Source organism: Podarcis erhardii (genome assembly GCF_964252035.2).
Source record: "Podarcis erhardii genome assembly, chromosome: 6".
Lineage (NCBI taxonomy): Eukaryota > Metazoa > Chordata > Lepidosauria > Squamata > Lacertidae > Podarcis > Podarcis erhardii.
The window spans coordinates 22,311,784-22,334,567 of NC_138510.1; the positions used below are offsets into that span (position 1 = coordinate 22,311,784).

Here is a 22,784-nt window from a genome sequence, read left to right on the forward strand (position 1 = left end):
AACGACATTCCATGGACGCGGAAGGAACCGCACCTCTCCCCAAGGGGGTGACTGCTCACAGGACATATTCGCCTTCAGAGACTAGAAAATGGCAGGGTCAGATGCAACAACGAAAGCCTCTGACAGGTTAAACTCTGTTCAGAGAACTGGAGAGGAGAAATAACAAATCCGTGCATAGGAGCCAACTTCTTGGAGTCGAGGTCCCTTCGCTGCCGCCCCTAAAATATTTGAGGGGGCTTACCTACCCCCCCACTTTATTCAACTTGACACCCCTGAATCCGCGGGTCTGGCTGTTCACTTTCCTCCTTTCCTGCCTCCCCACTACTACAACTTTTGTCCTGGCGCCACAGCAGCCAAGGGGAAGTTCCGTGGTCCACCACGTGCAGCGAAACTTTGGAGCTGGCGCTCCTTGCGCGAAGGACGCGCAGCGCGCTCGGCGGATGCCGGCTCCAAAGCTGCGCTCCTTTGCGCTCCACGTGGCGATGAGCCGCTTGCTCGCTTCTCCTCGGTCTCCGGCTGGAGCGGAGTGGCCGAGGGGGCAGCCCCGAGGAGGCGGTCCCTTGAAGGAGGAGGAGCAGGCGGTCACGGCCGCGGCTCCCTCTCCTGGCTCTCTGGAGGCGCCGATGGAGCGGGAGGTGGGAGTCGGTCGGGCTGGCGGACGGCGAGCCCCGTGCTCCCTGCCGCCGCCCCTAGGTAAGAGCCCTGCCTCCTTCGCCCTCCTCCCTCCCCCGGGATAAAGCGGCAGCCCGGGCGCCGCGGCCGGTCTCTCCCAAGCCGGTCCGGTCGGGTTATTATGGCAGCGCTTGGAGCCCTAGTGAAGAAAGTGTGGAGTATCCGCCGCTACCTGGTGCTGCTCTGCACCCCGCTGGTGCTGCTGCCTGTCCTCTTCAGCCTGCCCCCCAAGGTAACCCTTTGCCCCCACCCCGCCCCCCGTAAAAGCCACCCTGCAAGGGGGCTTCCTCCTCCTCTCCACCCCCCCACTTCCTTCTTTGCCCTAGTCAAATGTGGCTGTACCCCCACTCCTGCTTCTAGAGTAGCCACCAGACCATTTCATCTTGCGCTGTCCCCCTTTTTTGCAAGGAGCCTTTCCTTCCTTTCAACAGCTGTGCAGCAGACAGAGCTTCAACAGGCGGTGAGTTCCCTGTTGCTTCACCTGTTGACTTTCTGTCTGTTGACATTGTCACAAAGTCGGCGGAGGTGTCTTATCATGAAGAGGGGGGACAGCATTGTGTCACCCACGATCCTTAGCGCCACCTGAGTCTCCAACTCAATTAACACCCCTCCCTTTCTTAGTCCCTTCTCTCATCAAGAACCCTCCCCATCTTCTGTTTTTGGAAAGGCTGCACTCCCCTTTAGAAAACCAGTTTCCTGCAGAAAGTACTCAAATAATTCCTTCATTCAGCCACAGTCATCAGACTATTGGGAATAGCTCCTTGCCCTCTGCCCTAACTCCTCTTACCTCCCTGATCCCTGTCATGATAATACTACAATTTCTGCTCTCGCTATTCTCTGCTTCCCTAATATCTATCCTGCCAGCCCAAATAACTTCCAGCAGCAGCTCTTTGCACTCCCCAATATTCCCATCATATATTTCACAAGAGCAATTCCTTGGCTTCTGCTCCCTGCACTTTGACTACTTGTAGGGAACTGTGGCTCCTAATGAAACTCAAGTTAAGGAAGAGCATAAGAAGCTGCCTTAGACCAAGTCAAACCCACTGGTCCATCTAGTTCAATATGAATGGTAGTGCTCTCCAAGGTTTCAGATAGGGAACCTCTCCCAGCCCTACCTGGTGATGCTGGGGATTGAACCCAGCACCTTCTGCATTCAAGGCAGATGCTCTACTGCTGACCTATAGTCAGTCCTCCAAAGGTTGCCACACTGATGGTTGTTCTGGTCCATCATCTCTTTGTCATCTCCTACTTAATGTTGCTTCCAACCAAGGAACCACATGTTCATTGTCCTTAAGGGAACTCAGGTTACCTCCAGACTGTTAATATTTTGGGGGTGGGTGGGATTGAAGCTCCTATCAGAAATGTATGTGTGTGCAAGTAAAGTGGATTAAACTGCTCTGCTGACTGCATGCAACAAACCCACCTTTTTTATAAAAAAAAAAAATGGACTTTTTGCTATTGAGAAAGTGGTGGGGGAAAGTGTGGGATGGCCGAATGATTAATGGGAAGACGCATAAACATTGCACAAGCAAGCCTGAATGAATGCTTACTGTGTAACTTCCCCTCAAATTGGGATGAATGCTTGAGAATGACCAGAGACAGTCTAACCTCTGCTTAAGCTTTGTGCAAGTAAATTGGGAGGTATGATCAATAAATATAAAACTCAGTACATAACAGGTTGTCTGCAGGAGACAATGAACTAAACCCAAACCCCTTTCTCAGTTTTGGAGAGTATTTCTCCAAGAAATCGGCTGGTCTGCTGTCCGTAGAAAAATCCATCCCTGTCCCACCCAACTCTCTACCCCTTCCCTTTACCTTATCAATTACCTTTTCCTACTTGCCCCCTTTAAGGAATATCCCCTCCTCCAAATGAAATGATCATCCTCTTAAAAAATTCCCTTTCGCCTTTACTCTGTTGCCACTTTGTAACCCTAGGACCAACTCCCCAGATTAACATCATGTCACTTTTAAATGTCACCTTGACCATATACAGCTCAAGTGATCCAGTGCTTCCCCCAAAGCCAATCTTTCTCCCCTGCCCCAACTAAATAGTTGCCTCATCTTATACTTTTTCAGAAGTCTTTTATTATCACAGACTGTTGAGTCTACAATACAGGATCAGCACCCAATTTAAGGAAGTGCAGGCAGTTCCCCAGCACAGGGCGCCCAGCCGATGGGGTGCAAAATTGAGAAAATCCAGCATGGAGAAGATCCATTGAGGGTTGTCAGGGCACCGTACTACCAAAGATTACCAAAGTCCACCCTTGTAATTACTGTCATTACAAAGTCCCCGCAATTACTGTTGCAGTGCATTTTTTGATGGTAACATGATCCATCTGTCATTCTCCGGGGCAGACAACAGGATTCGCCCCCAGATGTTGCTGGCCTAGAACTCCCACCGTTCCTAACCACTGGGCATGTTGAATGAGAATTGGAGCCCAACAACATGGGGTCCCCATCTCTGCCACAGAAAAGTAACACCTAGCCCAGGTTACTGGAGAATACTCCATTCTGTAACAGAAAATCCTCACAAAGCATATTTAGCTTACTTTGCTTCAAGAGCTGCCCTTTGTTCATTGTCACCAACATCACAGGGAAATAATTCCCTGAAGAAACTCCTAGACCTTGTCCACTGCTGCCCCGTTGAATGCCCTTTCCAAGCAGTTTTTCTTTTTTTCAGTTCTCCAAGCTACACAGATCAATAAAAGGCATCACATCACTCATTCTTTGCTTCTGTTTCTCAGTCCTGCTTCCAAAATGCTTCCTCTCACAGCTTATACAGAAGGTGCTCTTTCACAGATGCTCCAGGGGGCCTGATCAACAAAGGATGAACAGTGCAATGTTATGCATGTTTACTTGGAAGGAGGATGCACTGTGGGGTTTACACCCAGGCAAGTGTGCAGCCTGAGAATCATGTGTCTTCTTTGGAGTGGAGATACATAAGGCAAGGCTGATGGGCAACTTTCTAAGCAATTCCCTGTGGCTTTTCCTGCCGCAGGGGGACTTTAATTACAGACTTACGATTTAAGCTGTCTGTGTAACACCTGTAAATGGTTCGAATTAATGTAGTAGTATGGAAACCATAACTTTAATAAAGAATAAATTGAGGTGGGTGTGGGGAATGGTGCAGATTTTTCCTCATATGCTTAGAATGGTCCACCTCCCCTTTTTCTCCTTGCCAAGCTTGGACTGGGCTTTCAGAGCTGCATTCATTGGAATGGAAGGGATCTGCAACTGGGACACACAGTTCTCATTCTCCAGCGGTACATGCCTTTTCTTTCTGGTCTCGTCCACAGCTTCTGCCCCTAAGGCTTAAATCTCTGCCAGATTATTGTCTGTTTTGCTCTTGGACAGTCTATGCTGCTGAGCATGGATTTCGCCACCTCTGTTTTCCAAGCTCTTATGCGTCTCCCACAGTGCCTTTATTTGCATCTTTGCCATTCCTGAAGACATACAGGACTGTTATTCCACGGCATATTGATACCGCTCTCAGCTGCATCCCCACCCATCAAATAGGGCAAGCTATCATAGAAAATTCCCCCCTCCGCATCAAGAATTGAGTAGGTTCTCTCAGCTCACAGCTTAAACCAGGAGCAATCTGCTTCATCCCTCCCCACCAACCTCCAGACGTTGCTCTGGTTTGTTTGGCAGAGCCCTACAGATTCACTGGAAATGATTACAATATCATCCAGGTCACATGGGGAATGGGAAGGTGGCATTTCTGAGACAACTGTTAAGTGAAGCTTTCGGCAGCCTTGTTTTCCTGACAGACTTTCTCTAACTTGACACAAATCTGTCAAACCAAAATGGGTTGAAAACAAGCAAAGGGGCATGTACGTATATGATTTGGCCCACCATATTGCACTGTCTTTCGAGCTCCTTCCACCACTTCCCAAAGCTAGGAAAAGTTGGGCAGGTCAGACTTAGCTGGGATTTGAACCTGGCCCATCTGCCTCCAAGCCCCATGTTGGATCCAGTGCATGGCATCTTTGCCAGTCTATGAAACCTGTTTACCACATGTGGGAGGTGTGGTTCCAGACAAGAGTTTTAATGTTGCAAACAAGCCTTTCAAATATTGCAAACAGGTCATTGGTAACAGGTGTCCCCCGCCCCCTTAAAATTCATTGGTTTTTCAGCAGGAAGAGTAAATGCAGATTAAATGGAGGTGGAAAATGCATATTGGTGTTGATGCTGCCATGTGCAGGCTGTAAAAACCTTGCATGCATGAGTAACGCTGATCCCACAATAAACACCTGTATGGAAATACCCATAGTTGCTCAAAGTATATTCTGTTCTTAAGGACTAAGCTACACATGATGTTGAATGCATATTTGCTTCTCAAATGTGTGTGTGTGTGTTTTAAGGCAATTAGCTTGAGGGTGGAGGACAGGAAAAACTGTTAATTTATGGGATCAGAGCAGGCATGGAGAGCAATTGCAACTCTTTTCTACCTTAGTAGATTGGCACTAATGGGGGATTTCCCCCAAAGGAAATACCTGCTTCAGAAGAGTGATTTTCGCAAGGGAGGAAATGATAAAATCCCCCCTGCAACCCACTCCCCCATCCCAACTGATGCAATATGCATGTTCCCAAAAGTACATATTAGATGCAAACACATCTGTTTAACAGCGCTTGCCATTAGCTTAACTAGAAAGGGGCTGTTGGAAGGGGAATGTTCTAGGAGGGCTGTTCTCACCTCTGGACTTTGTTCAACCTCTTTGGTTGTGGATTTGTTAACTTTCTAGCTTCGTTGTAAAGAATATGGGCATTCGAAAATAAATAAATAAATAAATTAGTATGTGTTTGTTTCTTGAGTATGTTGCTTGGACACGTTTCCCTATCAAAGCCCTTTTTTCCAAAAAGAGATGTTAGGTCCAATGCATTTCTCCGCAACCACATTCCCAGGATGCTATGATTCCTATGAGTGTTTCATTGGTCTACATGGCTCTTTACAAAGCAACGTTGACAAAAGTCCCTGCCCCAAGGAGCTTACAGTCTGTGTCAGGACTGGCCCAACTGCAGAGGCAAGCAGGGTGCTGGAGTTAAAAAGATGCTTGCCCCAGTACTGTGAATGGCTCAGAAAGAAAGCTGTGGTCTGGTTTTAGGGTATGTTCACATTACAACATACTCTGCATCCAGTAGGCTCCCACTGTTAGTTTTGAAACTGAATTCAGATACCGTTAGCCAATCCATACTGATCCTGTAGTTTCTTGACAAAAATGGCTACTTGATGCACTTATTATTATTATTATTATTATTATTATTATTATTATTATTATTAAAAGGTGAAAGATTTATACGATCTGAGGTGAAACCAGAGTATTATTATTATTATTTTGCAAACCAGCTTCAATCCAACTAGAAAACTAGAAGCAGAGCAAAGGGTAGGTTCACATTACCACAACAGGTACTGAGCATGATCAGATGAGTGCACATGCGCACATGACAGCTTAATGAATTAGGACTTCACGGGGAATGTCACAGGGGCAGGGAAACCAAAAATGTCTTGCAGGTTGGGTGAAGACACCCCCACCAACCCCCTTTAACGTGAACAGCACAGTGAAAATGTGGCTTGAAACGCAGCGGGTGGTGGTGATGAACGACCTTGCTGTGTTTTAACCTGCTGAGATGAATGTACTCTTAGACAACAAGATGCACAGTGGCAGCTTAGCAGCTTGATAGATGGGCAATATTCCATGCATTCCAGAAGAGGTAAGAGAGAACCTTCCACTGTCTGCCAGCTGTCCAGAGCGTGGGCAGATTTGCAAATGGGAGAAAGCAATCCATCAGTCAATCAATTTGAATAATAATAATAATAATAATAATAATAATAATTTATTTGTACCCCAACCATCTGGCTGGGTTTCCCCAGCTACACTGGGCAGCTTCCAACAAAGATTAAAAATACATTAAAAATGTCACACATTAAAAACTTATCTGAACAGGGCTGCCTTCAGATGTCCTCTGAATGTCAGATCGTTGTTGATCTCTTTGACATCTGATGGGAGGGCATTCCACAGGGCAGGCACCACCACCGAGAAGGCCCTCTGCCTGGTTCCCTGTAGCTTTGCTTCTCGCAATGAGGGAACCGCCAGATGCTCCTTCAGGTATACTGGGCCGATGCAGAATGGGGGGCAGAAAACGGAAACCAAAACAATCAGACTTGTGGAACACGCTGTCTATGAGGAAGGGCTACAAAGACTTGAGGCTTTTTAGTGTGGAGAATGGGGGAGATGTGATAGAAGATGTGAATGTGGAGAATGGGGGAGATGTGATAGAAGCATGGGGAGATGTGATAGAAGCTTACACAAGTATGCGTGATGTGGGGAAAAAATGAATGGAGATAAGCAGTTCTCCATCTCTTGCAATGCTAGAATTTGGGGACTTCCAGTAAAAGGGGCAGGTAAAAGGAAGTGCTTTACACAATGTGTGATTAATTTAAGGCATTTGCTGCCATCCGCAAGATGTGATGACTATCTTAGATGTCTTTAAAATGGGACCCTTTTATTCATGGAGGATAAGTTTCATCAATGTCTGCCACAACATTTAAACCACTCTCAAGACAAATGGCTTCTCTAAAAGAATCCTGGGAATTGTCGCTCTGTGAGGGGATTCTTTGAGGGGAAAGTCATTGTGCTGAATGTGTTTTAAAGCCACCCAGAATGGCTGAGGCTGAGGCAACCCAGGCAGATGGGTTGTGCTGTGGTCTGAATCACTGAGCCTCTTGGGCTTGCCGATCAGAAGGTCAGCAGTTCGAATCCGCTCTGTCCCACCTTCTGCCAACCTAGCAATTCCAAAGCATACCAGTGCAAGTAGATAAATAGGTATCGGTGTGGCGCGAAGCTAAACAGCGTTTTCAGTTGCGCCAGAAGCGGTTTAGTCATGCTGGCCACATGTCCCGGAAAAGCTGTCTGCAGACAAACGCCAGCTCCCTTGGCCTGAAGCAAGATGAGAGCTGCACCCCATAGTTGCCTTTGACTGGACTTAACCATCCAGGGGTCCTTTACCTATATAAAATGATGCTGCTGATGATGATGCTGTATGCCCCTAAATGCAGCATCCAGGTTTCAGAGGCATTTGGTCTCTAAATTACCAGAAGGGCTACTGTTGCATTCCCCATTGCAAATGGGCTTCCCAGAGGCGTTTCCCCTGGGAAAGAGGGTGTTCAGCTAGACATACCTTTAGTTCTCAAGCTTTATTTATAAAGGGCAGGTATTTTTAGCACCTCAATCTACTTGTGATCATTTTATGCGCTGTTGAATGTTCTGTTGCTCAGCATGCAGTAAGTCAAAAGGGAAGGATTTAATTCACCCAAGGTGCAAAAAAAATATCTTTAGTTCTGACAGGAGAGATGGGAAGGAGGCACAGAGGAGAGAACGGGGGTGTACTTGAAACAAACAGGCCTGTGGTCATTTCCCATGTAGCATATCTACTCAGGACAGCTACTTCGGTGCTGTCCTTCTGTAGACACAGAACTTTATTCTTCATCTCACTGAATCCTCAACACTGGAATAAGATGGCTTTGTGAAATTTCATTTGCTACCGCAGCATGTAGGATGGAAGGGCTCCTTTAGGGTTTTATTGTTCGTAATTTCCTTTTGTTGCTGCTCTTGAGGTAATTTAGGTAATTCAAAGTGCTTATGTACAGTTTCATTTATCTCAAAGAGTAGAAATAGGATTACATAATGGATATTTTAATTCCTTTTGGGGGCTTGTAAATATCTCATTGTATTAGTTTGCTACACGTACATTAGCTGAATAAACAGCTTTATTAGATTCTAATGCTTTTTGAACTTGTAAGCCCAAATGTTGAGGTGTGAGCTGTCTTATAACTGCAGAATATTCTCATCAAACAGAGCTCAGCTTTCAGATGAATAATAGGTATTGTATTCCTCATGCTGTACTTGGATTTTGGCACATTTTATGCTGAATCTCAGAGGTGTTTTGTTCTGTTCTGGTTTTCTGCACTGCAGTAGACCCATGCAATTGTGACTGCCAAGCTGAGCGCAACCCATAGGACATCTATGGGGGCACTAGGACAGGAGATGGGAGCTTGTGGCCCTCTCAGTGTTGTTGAGCTACATCTCCCACCATCGCTGGTTGTCCGACACCATCCCACATCATCACTCATGCTAGCTGGGGGCTGATGAGAGTTGGAGTCCAACAAAGCTGGGAGGGCTACAGGTTCCAAACCCTGCCCTAGAAGCTTACCAATCCTCCTGTTTCACTTCCTACTCGAGCCTGCAAAACATTCAGGCTACCATAGATAGTTGGTTGGTTGCGTTTGGCTTGGTGGATCAAAGGTTGTGCAGGCTGGGTTACAACAGGGTCCTTTATGTTGCATATTTGTGTACGGGGGGTTGGATGGGGGTAGTATCTCTGGTGGGGGACACATTGTGCTCCTTCTGGGGCAGTTTGTCCACCTTTGGTCCCCACCCTGCACTCATCTCTCACCTGTGGCTCCTAGAAGCTCCTTGATTTTGGAGCAGAAGGCGTCAGCAAGCCCTTCTGCTCCAAGGCACAAATGATTGCGGGAGGAGCAGGCAGGGCAGCAGCAGCAGAAGAAGAAGGTTGGAAAAGCAATGTTTTTGGTAAGGGAGCACAGGGGATGTTCTTAATGAGGTGTGCAAAAGGAGTTTGCCGCTCCACCATCAAATGGGACTCTGTGTCAGTGATACCCAGTTCTGAAGCAAGCAGCAGTGATGTAGGTCTTTCTGCTCAAGAGGAGGCTCTTAGCAATAATTGAGTTCAGGGAATCCTTTGAGGCCAAGAAAGAAAATGATATATGAGCTGTGACCTCGATTATCATATGGCTGTTTCTTTAGATGAGCAGGCCCTACTGTTCTATATATCTATCATTATTTGGAAAGGCAGGGGATTCATTCATTTTATTTAGAGTATTTGTAGAGTCAAAAAGGCTCTCAGAGTGGCTTACATAGGTAAAGGTAAAGGGACCCCTGACCCTTAGGTCCAGTCGTGGCTGACTATGGGGTTGTGGTGCTCATCTTCCTTTATTGGCTGAGGGAGCCAGCGTACAGCTTCCGGGTCATGTGGCCAGCATGACTAAGCCACTTCTGGAGAACCAGAGTAGCGCACAGAAACGCGTTTACCTTCCTGCCGGAGCGGTACCTATTTATCTACTTGCACTTTAATGTGCTCTCGAACTGCTAGGTTGGCAGGAGCAGGGACTGAGCAATGGGAGCTCACCCCGTCGCGGGGATTCGAACCACCGACCTTCTGATCGGCAAGTCCTAGGCTCTGTGGTTTAACCCACAGCGCCACCCGCGTCCCTTTTAGTAGCTATTAGAAATAAAAGGAGTCATGCTTCACAGCTAGCTTCCGCGTTATTTATACTCTGCATGAGTCTGGTGCTCACAATGCACAGTTGTGAGTCCAGTGCACTGGGACCTGTTTTCCAGGATTGGATGGTCTCTGAAAGTGCTCCAGTCACCTAGTCCAGTCAGGGCAGAACCAGTTATTGAGCCCAGTCGCTGCACATTGGTTGAAAGGTGTACTGACAAAACTGGCTCCTTAGCCTCCCCAGTCAGTGGAGCACATGGCTGTGCCTTACATGTTGCAGCTTTTATTTCAACCATGATTGACTGGCTCTTTAACACTTTGATTAAAAAGTACTAAGGTGTGCATCCTTTTTGTTCCTATGACAGTTTGGCCACAGAGGGAATTTTACCATAGCAAAATATGAGAAGGGGAGAGGGGAAATACTATGGGTATTAATCATTTGTGGAATATTAAAACAAGGCATTGCACAGCAGCTGATAATATTTTATTAATATTAATAAAGGAAGTAGTGAATTTAATCATTATGTTAAGCCTGTAAATTCTTTATAAATCCAATATATATAAGGGGAAAATTCAGAATACCTATTCTTGTCTATGTGATAGAAAGGAAGGATGTGCATTACTGAAGAAAAAATAGACAGAATAACACAGTCTTTTTACTCTTCTGTTCCCATTAATCACCCATTCTTAACCAATTTAATGTCTAGAAATTAGTTGGCTTGTTTTCCTGTTAAGTGATTATTGTTATTATTAAACTTAAAAATTATGATCGTAGTGAACTACATTTGAATGACACTTTGACAACTAGATTTATAAATGTAAAAAGAATGTTCAGTTCCTGCAATGATGGAGAACAGAATTTAAAGATTGCAAGGATATTCATCTACAAATAAAAATGTGCACATTTTCACCTTCAAACTAAGAGAGGATTTCGTAGAAAATGGAGACAGAAGCCATTAGGCAGGAATTCTGTGCTTAATTGTGTGGGTTAGGTGAGTTCATATGTCTCCTGGCAACCATTCTTCTGATTGCATGAATTGCCTGGGAGATACAATATTGATGGCACCCATCTGTCTTGAGAGACAATGAAGGAGTGTGCCTTTGGGGGTGAAATCAAACTACTGGAAGGCAGCAGTGCCTGCAGTGGCTGTAGAGACTGATATGGGAGAGACATGTTTTGTTGCTGCTGGGGCAGATGAAAGCGTCCGGTTGTGCTGATGTAGATGCACCATGGCATTATATTATATATATATATATATATATATATATATATATATTGGGGGTGTATATTTCTCAAAAGGGACGCGGGTGGCGCTGTGGTCTAAACCACAGAGCCTAGGGCTTGCCGATCAGAAGGTCGGCGGTTCGAATCCCCACAACGGGGTGAGCCCCTGTTGTTCGGTCCCTGCTCCTGCCAACCTAGCAGTTCAAAAGCACATCAAAGTGCAAGTAGATAAATAGGTACTGCTCCAGGGGGAAGGTAAACGGCATTTCCGTGTGCTGCTCTGGTTCGTCAGAAGCGGCTTAGTCATGCTGGCCACAGGACCTGGAAGCTGTCTGCGGACAAACACCGGCTCCCTCGGCCTATAGAGCGAGATGAGAGCGCTACCCCAGAGTCATCCGCGACTGCACCTAACGGTCAGGGGTACCTTTACCTTTATATCCCTCAAAACTTTGCTTAAATCAAATAAATTATTTGGAGAGCACTAACAATTTGATTTATGGATGTTTATTTTTTGTATTCTTCTGTGGACAGGATAATTTTTTATTATGAGGGATGATTCCCCCCCCCCCACACACATTGTTTGTTTTAATGGATCAATATTGCATACTGTATTTTGTATATCAAGGCTCCTATAAATTGTTTTGTCAGGGAGAAGCAATACATGAATCAAATAAAGAATAGAACTGAAATTATCTGGCCTTTAAAGCTGATGGCTTTTCATGGATGTAACTTTGAATGAAGACAGATTTCTTCATTTTGTCTCAGTTGCTAGTGAGGACCAACTGAATCCCATTTGTTTCAGTGGCATTTATACAGGAAACCACCAGGTGGATTGTGTGATTTGGACCTCTCTTCCTCCTCCTCCTCCTCCTCCTGCTCCTCTAGACAGTCTTCCAGATAAGCAGGCATCACCCAATAACCAACATCGACTCTATAGGCCTTGCTTTCACTAGAGGTTCAAATATGTAGGAGGAAATCTCTGGTATTGCTCTATAGAAGGAAAATATGGGTTGTATCTAATGTAAGTCATACTCAGAGTAGACCATCGAAATTAATGGGCATGACTAACTTAATTGGATGCCACCTTATAATAATCTGGTCTTCTTCCTTCTCTGTCATAAAAAAGGTTATTGTGCAACTGAGGAAAAATCCTCTGTTTCTGGCAATCATTACATAGTTGGAAAATTAACCAAATCACAAGTCTCATAAGAAAGTGTGTATTAGGGACAAACAAAAATTGATACGAACTTTAATCGAGTGGGATAATTATTTTCCAGAAATCATGTGGTCTAATTCAGAGGCCTTGGTTGAAGGTGACTGCTGGCTGCCATGAGGTTGCAGAGCAGGGGTGGGGAATCTGCAGCTATGCAGATGTTGTTGGACTACAATTTCCATCATCCTTGACCATTGGCCATGCTGGCTGGGGGCTGATGGGATTTGTAGTCCAACAGTGCCTGGAGGTCCACTGGTTAGCTTCTCCCCCTGCTTTAGAGAAGCAGATGGGAAACTTGTTGGGAGAGAAATCCTATATTGCAGTTCAGTTTCCCAATACTGAGCAGCAGATTCACATGATTGGGTCTACATTTACTGGTCCATTGATCTGGAAGTGGTCAGAAGGGTGCTGCAACACTCATCTGGCCAAAGGTGGTCAAGAAAAGATGCTGTCTACATCTCTCCTTCATTTCCTTAGGGACGGGTGCACTTTGACCAAGACCACCACATGGACACAGAGACAGTGTGGACTTTGCTTTTCCAGTGCTTTACCTTGGAAATGAAAGGCTGGAAATTTGATTGCTCCATTAGATTTGTTTCTAGGAATCCAAAGTTGGACTAGGAAAGGTGAATGAATGACTAAGCCATTGGTCAGATATTTGGCTCGGCACAAATCTATTGTTTGAATTGCCTGGGTTGATGTATATCTGCAGCCAGGCCTTAAAAATGTATAAAGGTGAGGGTTTCATCATACCCTCCAACATTTCTCCAATGAAAATTATCCATAATGATAATTTTACTATTTATACCCCACACATCTTACTGGGTTGTCCCAACCACTCTGGGCAGATTCCAACACATATAAAAACATAATAAAACATTAAACATTAAAACACTATACAGGATTGCCTTCAGATAGCTTGGGGGTCGAATAACACCACACCCTCCAGCATTTTTCCAGTGAAAATAGGGACATCCTAAAGAAAAGCAGGGCATTCCAGGATCAAATCAGAAACCAGGACTGCTTCTCTAAATCAGGGACATCCCTGGAAAATAGGGACACTTGGAGGGTCTGTTTCATGGAGGTTGCTTCTGCATTTGAATGCAGAAATAATTTCAGTTGACTTTGTTGCAGTATACGTGGCTTGATTTGAAACTGATTTCTTGAATTTGAAAAGTGGGACCATGTGTGGTTTTCATAACGTTTTCCATTAGGGTTTTTTCCCCCTTTTCTTTTCCCCAAAGCATCATGTGTCTTCATGGACAGCTTCCTTCTCTGTGACCTTTTCAGATTGCTCACATCAGAATGAGGGCATCTTCCTGGTAATGCTGTCTGAGCACGGTGTTTTTGATGGCGTGAATGAACATGGAGAGGCAGTTTCAGTGGCTGCCCTACAATGGTGGTACTCTCTTGTCATTTATATGCAGACCTCTCACTAGAAACTGTTTATAACATTGTCTCTTACTTCTTATCATTTGATTTCTTTGCAGGAAGGAAAATGCCTCTACGTAATTCTGTTGATGGCCGTATACTGGTGCACCGAAGCTCTGCCCTTGTCTGTGACCGCTCTACTACCCATAATTCTCTTCCCCTTCCTCAGTGTCCTCCCAGCCAGCAAAGTTTGCCCGCAGTATTTTTTAGAAACCAACTTCCTCTTCTTGAGTGGCTTGATCATGGCGGCTGCCATTGAAGAGTGGAATCTGCATCGTAGGATTGCACTGAGAATCCTTATGTTGGTGGGAGTCCAGCCAGCCAGGTAACCAATGAAATAAATGAGCTTGTGCTCAACTTTGGGGCCATCCAGATGCCCTTTTCATTGTCCATTCATGTTCATTTGTCCTCATGGTGCTGTTGGAGTGGTCGCATGGCACCCCACAAAATACTGTCTGCGTCTGCAAAGGTGTTGGGGCAGTCACACTACTTTATTTCCATTCAGTGCACATCCTGTAACTTCCTGCTGAAACTGCATATTTTTTATACCACGAATTCTGGTTTATTTTTATTTACTTCTGCTGCACTATAGCTTCTCTGAACAGCAATAACGCGGTAGCACTGGGGAAACACCGTAGACCAAATTAAAGCAGAATAAATCCACCACGAATCACTAGGATTGGGCCTGCCCAAATTGGTGTTTTATTGTGGGTGTCCTGCAGCATGTTCTTGACACAATAATCAAGGCTTTTCCTGAAATGGAGTTTTAATGAGAGAGTTAGCTGGAGTGACAATTTAATGGTTAGCAATCGAAGGCTGTCCTGAAGAACTGCAGCTGCCAAGAGGCTGTGTGTTGGATTGCTTCTGCCCTTGGGGAATGCGAAAGAGACTGGCATTCCAATGGAAACTGAAAGGCCTTTTGCACAGGTTTGAGAGTTATACCTTGCCTTTCTTGTGCTGTGTCCAAGCATAGGGGAAGGAACTGTTAGAATTCCTGTTCCATGATTGCAGTCATGGGATTTTTGTCTTTCACATGACGGTATATGTTTTGTTTGTTTTTAAAATATTTTTTATTAGGAATTTCAACAAAACATTTTATCAGAAAACATATCATCCTTAATCCCCCCCTATTTTCCCCCCTCCCTCCTCCCCATAAAGTAACCCCCCTCCCCCCCGACTTCCCTCAGCTCCTCTCTCTGGTTTATCAACAAATGTTATTCTCTGCATGTTACAAAATTGTATAGATCCTTAATTTATCTGACTAGCTATTGTCAATAAAAAGTTTGTGATTGTTTATTCAAAACCTACCAAGGAGTCCAGTTCACTCACATGACGGTATATGTTTTGACTCCTCAGAGTGGGAAGTGACAGAGACAGGTTGTTTGTGTTACTGTGTTCTGTGAAGTGGGACTATTTGTCCTTTGTTCCTTTTCTCTTTGCTGTCTGATGTTAGAGAGAGAGGGAGCCATGTTGCAGTGCTCTGTGTGTGTTTATATGTAAATAAAGTAGATTAGCCAAAATGCTGAGTTGCTGAGGTCTGTCACGCAAGGTGCGCAAATTCTGCGGATCCCTAAGTGTGCTGGTGTCGGTTGGCATCAGTCGCTGTGATGTTTGGGCTGAAGAAAGCTTTTGAAGCTCCTGAACGACTGACCAGGAGGGAGAGAACATGCCAGTTGGGCATGTGGCTCTGCCAGGATCCTACTTGAGTGTAGGCTGAACTCCTGACAGGAACATGGATTTTAGCATTAGGGTAAATTCCAAATGAAGTGACTTCCCTTGGCCTCCATGAGGTTTTTCTAGGTGGGGTCCACTGGACAGGAGTAGGTCAGTTGGGTAGAGCCAACCTCCAAGCAATGACACCACAGTCACTTACTGGGATGGTGTAAGGGTGGAGCAAAGAGGCTGTAAGGTTAGGAAGTCACAGGTGGACCTACACCATCCCGACCTCTCTAGTGCCCTGCCCCACTTGCACACTATTCAGGTAAGCAGGAGCAACATTGCTGCCAGTAGGTTGGCTCCACGATCCCATCCTGGAGACCAGCTCTGCTGCAGGTCGTTGTGGGAGTGCAGTCAAAAGGCACCCAAAGCTGCTCTCTTCTGGAATCACCCAAAGTTCAGGGATTTGGAGGTTTCAAGAATGGACAGGTGTTCTAAAAGATGGTCAGACTGAATGTCTCCCTTCAGGATCTCATATGGGGAGAGGCTCAGTTGAAGAGCTTACTGAGTTCAGAGCTCCAAAACCACTTATCAAAAGAGCAGGATACTCAAAGAATGACGATTTCCATGTTTATGAAAGAAAAGCAGCCGTCTATTTTCTGCTTAACAGAAAAGGGGGTCTGCTAGACTTTAGGTGGGGTTTGAAAGGGCTCCTCATAGTTATTCGATAAATGATACTGTGGTACGTTGATTAATTTAGGAATTTGCTTGTTTGCTTAGTAGCTTACTAGCTGACCTCCCAGACAAAATGTAGCCTTTCGAGCCATGGGAGGAAACAAAATGGCAGCCAAGTAGTGCTCTCAATCAGCAGCCAAGTTGCAATCAACTATTAAAACTGACCTGCCATGCTTAAGGTTGCCATATTTCAAACAGTGAAAATCCGGAAAGAAAAGTTGTTGAGCTTTTCCTTGGCGGGGGCAGGAAGGGCAAACTTGTAGGGCTTGCTTTTTTTTAGAAACTTCTCAAAAATAAATGAAGTTTATGAGCTATTTTTCAGGAAAGTCGAATGCAGTATTCTAGATATGCCTGGGAAATTCCAGACGTATGGCAACCCTAGCCTTGCAAGGTTGGACTGAAGGTGTACAGACACACCTTGGAAGTCGAATAGAATCCGTTCCGGAAGTCCGTTCGACTTCCAAGGCGCGACTTCCAATTCGCCGAAGAGCATCCTGCAGCCAATTGGAAGCCACAGAAGCCAGATGTTCAGCTTCCGAAAATCACTCAAAACCCAGAAACGTTCGAGTTTACAGGCATTCGGCTTCTGAGGTTCCACTGTATATATAAACTCTTTAGCACTCTCTAAATGCACTATGACCATATGCAGGAGCAGGAGGGTTACTTTGACTGGCCTGTGGGGAAATAAATACACCAAAGCTAATCCAGATAGCTTAAGCAATCTGGATAGCTCAAGCGACCTGTGCCTCTTGCACCAACCTGCTTTGTTTCTATGGTGTTAGATCTGTCCCCCTCCAGCAGCCCAGTCACCTGCTCCCATGGAATTTGCTGATGAATTTGTTCTGGTGGATCCAGATATTTTTCATGATGGCAGTGCTTCTGTCAAAGGCCTGGGTTAGTGAAAGCATAGTCTTAAAGGTTGGAGTATGGGCCGGGCGGGCATGCTTTAAAGAAAAAAATCATTCCAAAAGTTCCAAACTTTTTAAACTGCTGAATAGAGAGGAAACATAACTATTTCAGCACTGTGTAATCAGATTAACATTTATCCCAGTTGTACAGGATTGGACTTCTTACAGAATATAACTGAGACAGCTTTGTTCTGATTAATCGTATGAGGCCTCTCTCTCTCTCTCTCTCTCTCTCTCTCTCTCTCTCTCTCTCTCTCTCTCTCTCTCTCTCTCCAGGCTTATTTTAGGAATGATGCTAACAACTTCCTTCCTGTCCATGTGGCTGAGTAACACAGCCTCCACCGCTATGATGCTACCCATTGCAATGGCTGTTCTGAAGAGCCTCTTTGGAGACAAGGAAACATCAAGGGACCTCAAGAGGGAAAATGAGGAAAGCCAAGGTCGGTCCGGTCGGCTCATTTGGGTGTTGCTAATAAAACATGGCATTTTTGACAAATGTAAAGTCATCTGTTACTGAGGTGTGTTCCAACGGCATCCATAGGACATTCCACTTGTAAATGCACACGTTGCTGGGGGGGAAAATATGCATTTCCCCTATTGCTCAGAACGGCAACTTTGAGTTGCTGGAGAAATAAGGTTCCTTCCCCTTGCCATCTGCTTCCCTGTACACCAATAAAGGATACAGTGGTACCTCGGGTTAAGTACTTAATTCGTTCTGGAGGTCTGTTCTTAACCTGAAACTGTTCTTAACCTGAAGCACCACTTTAGCTAATGGGGCCTCCTGCTGCTGCCGGGCCGCCGGAGCACGATTTCTGTTCTCATCCTGAAGCAAAGTTCTTAACCTGAAGCACTATTTCTGGGTTAGCAGAGTCTGTAACCTGAAGCGTATGTAACCTGAAGCGTACGTAACCTGAGGTACCACTGTATATATTGTGATAGTCTGTGCCCTGTAGATGGTATTTGCATAAATGTCACATGCTCCTATTGGATGGTGCTAGTGACATCACTCTTTTACATCACACCAATAACTCCACCTTGGTTGCACCATTTTATAAACTTCCTTTATAAATTTATAGCGGTCTAGTGCCTCCGCTTCCATATTGTGGCAGGGCAGGGCAGTTAACATGCCATGGCTAGTAAGAGCATATCCGTTTCTGTAAGAGTGCTGGTATGGATCCTTTCTCCTATTTTCCAATGTGTCTATCTGTCAGGGAATGGCCTGAAGCAAAGGATTGGGGAATGCATTCTCAGGCAGATCAGCTTCTCTTGGAAGAGGAGCTGGAGGGGGAAGATTTGCCTCCCTTGTTTCCAGCGGTCTCAGAAGCAGAGAGAGAAACAGATACAGAACAGATTAGACAGGAGTTACCTAGCTATGAGATAATGACAAGAGAAACAGAAGGGAGGGGACAGATAGCAGACGCCATTAGAGAGTGTGGGGGAACCTCCCTCCCCACGAACTAGGAGATCCGAATGTATTAGAGAACAAAGGATACAGAGAGGAGGAGGGACTTTCCATTGGTGTCTAGGATGTTGCGCAAGACAGAAGGGGGAAGAATTAGAGTAGCCAACTGCTCTCCTTGTGGAGGGATGTGGATTTTTGCTTGCAACCTGATGCCTGAATAAAAAGGACTATAAAAGATAAACTGCTCATTAATTCTAATCTGTGAAGTTACTGAAGGGGGAAGCAGACTCCCCACGCACGACACTGTCCCTCCTTTCCTTTCCTTTCCAGGCCCATCTCTGTCCACAGTTTCCTTTACTGAGGCATGAATTGACCCATGCCCTCTCCCACAATAGACGTGAAGGCAGGTGGACTTATCTCTTATATTGGCGCTGTAGCGCTTGGATCAGAGATAGGAGATCCCTCTAAGTGTTCCACACCTGACGTCATATGGCATCAGGTGATAGGAAGGAGTGTGCAGTTTAGCCAAAACAGGCACATGGGTCAAATTATGCCTGCATGGCAAGTTCTCCATCATACCAACTTGACCACCACCTAAATGCGAATGGTTTCAGTCTGAAGGGGGAAAGGAGGCACGCTATGTGTGTGCACCTGAATTCTTTCTTTTCCTTTTAATCCCTCCCCTTTTTTCGTGGTTGTCATGGATCCGAGACACATTTGCGTTGCTTCATTAAGAAATGTCAGTGTTGCTGAATCACTGAAGTGACAATGCAGAAGTCACTGATCCACTGAACAGTATTAAAACCTGATACAACAGAGCAAATGAGTTCACAGACTTTGACCGCTGGGTGCGTTCCTTGTAATGTTCTATCCGTCTTAATGTGGGGAAATGGGTAAGAGGAGGGCAGAATTTCCAAATGGAAATTTTTCCATTCAGAACAGTAAGCAGCCCAGTGCTTAATGATCCCCATCCCCGGCTTCTGCTGAAAAAACAATAATATAATAAAGTTTTAAAGGAGGCAAGATCAGACATTTCATCAAGCAAGCGAAACATTTTATCAGTAAATAAAACTAGCTGATTTTTCTGGAATCAAGAGAAAAAACAAACTCCAAAGTAATCTTTTAATTAATTAGGAATCACGAAAAATCAAATTACAGCACTTTACTGAAAGCGGCTCTGATTTTATGATGCTGATTTGTTTATTTTGTTTTAAATGTTGATTGTTGATTTTATTGTTTGCCACCCTGGGACTTTTGCGTGAACAGTGAACAACAAATACTTCAAATAAATAAACTTCCCAGGATTTCCAACCTCATCACTTTTTAGGGAGTTATTCCTTTGTAGCAGAAATGCACACTTTATGTAACTTATAAAAAATGCAGTTAGATGGATGTGTTGCTCCGTTAGAAAGAAATCCAAAGTGTCACAAAGCAATGACATTTACAGAATGGTAGACATTAACTGGATAGCTATAGATGTATATAATGTTTTGGTACATTGCTCAGGTACTGCTTTCTCAGTTTGATAAGGGAACAGGGTGAGTCGGCGAGTTGGATGCACCAGCAATTCCTTTCAGCAGCTTATTCTTCTACTCTGAGCCACAACATAGAAATATTTGGGCTGATTTATCACTCCGCTGCCTTTGGCTATGAAACCTTTCTGTAGGCTTAACTTGTGTTTATGTTAAGACAGCTTTAAGCTGGTAGATCTTTCCGTGCTTCCTGGAAGTGCAGAAATATAAAGCACACTAAACTCTACCCTTCACTGGACCAACTAATCGTTTAATTAATTGTGAAATCTTGGAAACTCCAGCTGATCAGTGCAGAATGAGAGACTCAAGAGTGACCCACATGTATGCAAAGCTACGGCACCAAATGGGTGATTTGGATGCATAAATTAGCCTTTTCGAAGGAGGTGTCAGCAAGATGCCTTGAAATTGTACTTTTACCAACCCTGCCAATTGGAAGCAAGTCCTACTGCTGCATATTCTGGTTGTTGGCAGACATACCCATTCCTCACTTTTTATTCTGCTGTTGTAACTCAACTATGCTGGGATATTTAACTGTTATGATTTAGGAATAGTAGCACCACCTTCTGCCATTATGACTCTGGAAATGTTTCTCTGTATTTTTAAAAGCTCTTTGGGTATTATTCTTTTTCAGCCTCTGTACATCAGAATAAACTTCACACAGTGCCAACTGAGATGCAGCTTCTAGCAAATGTTGATGAGTAAGTTTACACAAAGATTTGCATTGGAGAGGAGGACAGTGATCACCAAAGTATTCTTCCTCTGTTTCATGAGTATGAACTAAGGCTGTTTACCTGGGAGTAAAGCCCCATTTAACGTCTTCCTGCTTATGTCACTTGCTGCATTCCACCTGTGCTCCAAGGAAGCTATAGAGTTGCTTTAGCATTACACTAAATTGTAACTATATTGAGTTTATGTCAAGGGACTAAGTTCAATATTGGCTGCACTCAGACCTACCATAATTGGAGGCCTTGAAATCTGACCTGCCAGTAAAAACTGCTAGGCCAGGGACAGAGCCTTTTCAACAATTGCCGCAAGTCTTTGGAAGTACACTTGGTCTGGTCTCTGAGAGATATTTGAAGGCATTTTTGCTCCAGTCCACATTTGGTTAATGTGTTGGGCTTCGGGAGGGGGGGGGAGGAGAGAATGAGCCACTGCTGGCTTTACATTAATGGCTGATATTGTAAATCGTTATATTTATGGATTGTGGTTTTGATGTTTCTATGTGTTTCAAAACTTCTTCTTTTTTTGCAAACCACCTTCAGAAGGTTGTGTGCCCTGAAAGGTGGGTTTGGATATTATTTTAATAAGGAATAGCACAATTACATGGTGTCTACTTGAAAGTAAGACCCACTAAAGTCAGGGGCACTTATTCTAAGGTTACCAGACGTCCCTGTTTCTCGGGGAACAGTCCCCGGATTTACAAATCAGTCCCCATACAAAATCCATTGAAGTTGAAAAGTGTCCACGGATTCATTGAAAAAAATCTAGTAACCTTAATTTATTCCCTCATAACTGGGTTTAGGATTGCAGCTTGATTAATAAATAAAACTATGGTTTAGTGCTGCATGAATGGGTTTTAGACTTGTGCCTGCCCCCTCCCATCTCCCATCTTCTGGCGTGGCTGTGAGGAGGAAAATGAACACAATTGTTTTCAACTAGCTGTTTTAACTATGGCTTGTCTGAACAAGTAAAGCTCATGCAGTAGATTATAGTCCTGGCTTGTTTGGATATAGTATAACTCATATAACCCCAGTTCCTGGTTCAGACGTAACTCAAACTTTGGTTAGTTGAAAACAGAAGCAAGTGTTTTTGATGTTGTTGCCATGCCGGAAGAGAGGGGAAGTGGGGAGCAAACATGTCAATGTAACACTAGACTATTATTTAGAGTCATGTCCAAATGAGGCCATTGTCTACTGTGGCAATGATTCTTCTAGCTCTCAAGGTGAGGCCCTTACTAGCCATGCTGCTTTTAAGTATAAATGATCCTGGAAACTCAGCAAACTAAGCATGTGGTCTGCCTCCAAGTTTTGACCCCTCCCCAAGTCCATCCTACTTTAGGATGCACAGATTACCTTTCACAGATGGATCCAAGAGAGAATCTGGGTAGATGCAGCTCATTCTGCAGAGGAGAGAGAAACTGTACCTGCTGTAGATCCTGTTCCATCAACTGAAGACCAATGAGTCCCCTTGCCAAATTATTTGGCAGATGGGGGGGGGGGAATCAATCAGATACAGAAGCAAAAACAAACAAATGAGCCCTAAGTTATATGAGAAATGACAAATGTCATGAGTTGCCTTTTGTAATGTTTTAAAGAAAAGACTTGACAGAGGAGAAGGAAGTCACAATTGAAGTTTCCTCAGACATACAGAAGGAGGAAGAGCACAAGAAGAATGTCTGGAAAGGCTTCCTCATTTCGATCCCTTATGCAGCCAGTATTGGTGGAACAGCGACGTTGACGGGAACTGCCCCAAATCTCATTCTTTCAGGACAACTCAAAAGGTATGGAGGGAAAGGGCTTGTGTGGAAACTGAACGTGCTGGTGTTGACAATGGATGTACATGGGGATTTCCCAAGGCTATGGAGCCAAGAACTGCACATGACTCTGAACTAGTAAAAATGTGACTCCTAGGCAAGGACAAAGAAGGAGGAGATCTTTGTGACTATAGTTTTCCCTTTCATACAACACAGACAGATTATCTTCTGCACCCC

General features: G+C 44.6%; 1 protein-coding gene across 2 annotated transcripts in view; it reads left to right on the forward strand.

The window, feature by feature from the left end:
* The first annotated feature begins 602 nt into the window (after positions 1–602).
* Positions 603–22,784, forward strand: part of SLC13A3 (solute carrier family 13 member 3) — a 41,845-nt gene continuing 19,663 nt past the window's right edge. Inside the window, exons 1-5 of one of the 2 annotated variants that reach the window (XM_081867731.1) lie at positions 603–904; positions 13,901–14,166; positions 17,417–17,580; positions 20,706–20,772; positions 22,389–22,574. In XM_081867731.1, the coding sequence (XP_081723857.1) occupies positions 794–904; positions 13,901–14,166; positions 17,417–17,580; positions 20,706–20,772; positions 22,389–22,574 (794 nt within the window). In that variant the 5' untranslated portion in view covers positions 603–793. Of the gene's footprint in view, positions 905–13,795; positions 13,810–13,900; positions 14,167–17,416; positions 17,581–20,705; positions 20,773–22,388; positions 22,575–22,784 lie in introns of those variants that run through there. The other variant, XM_081867732.1, reaches the window with a different exon arrangement.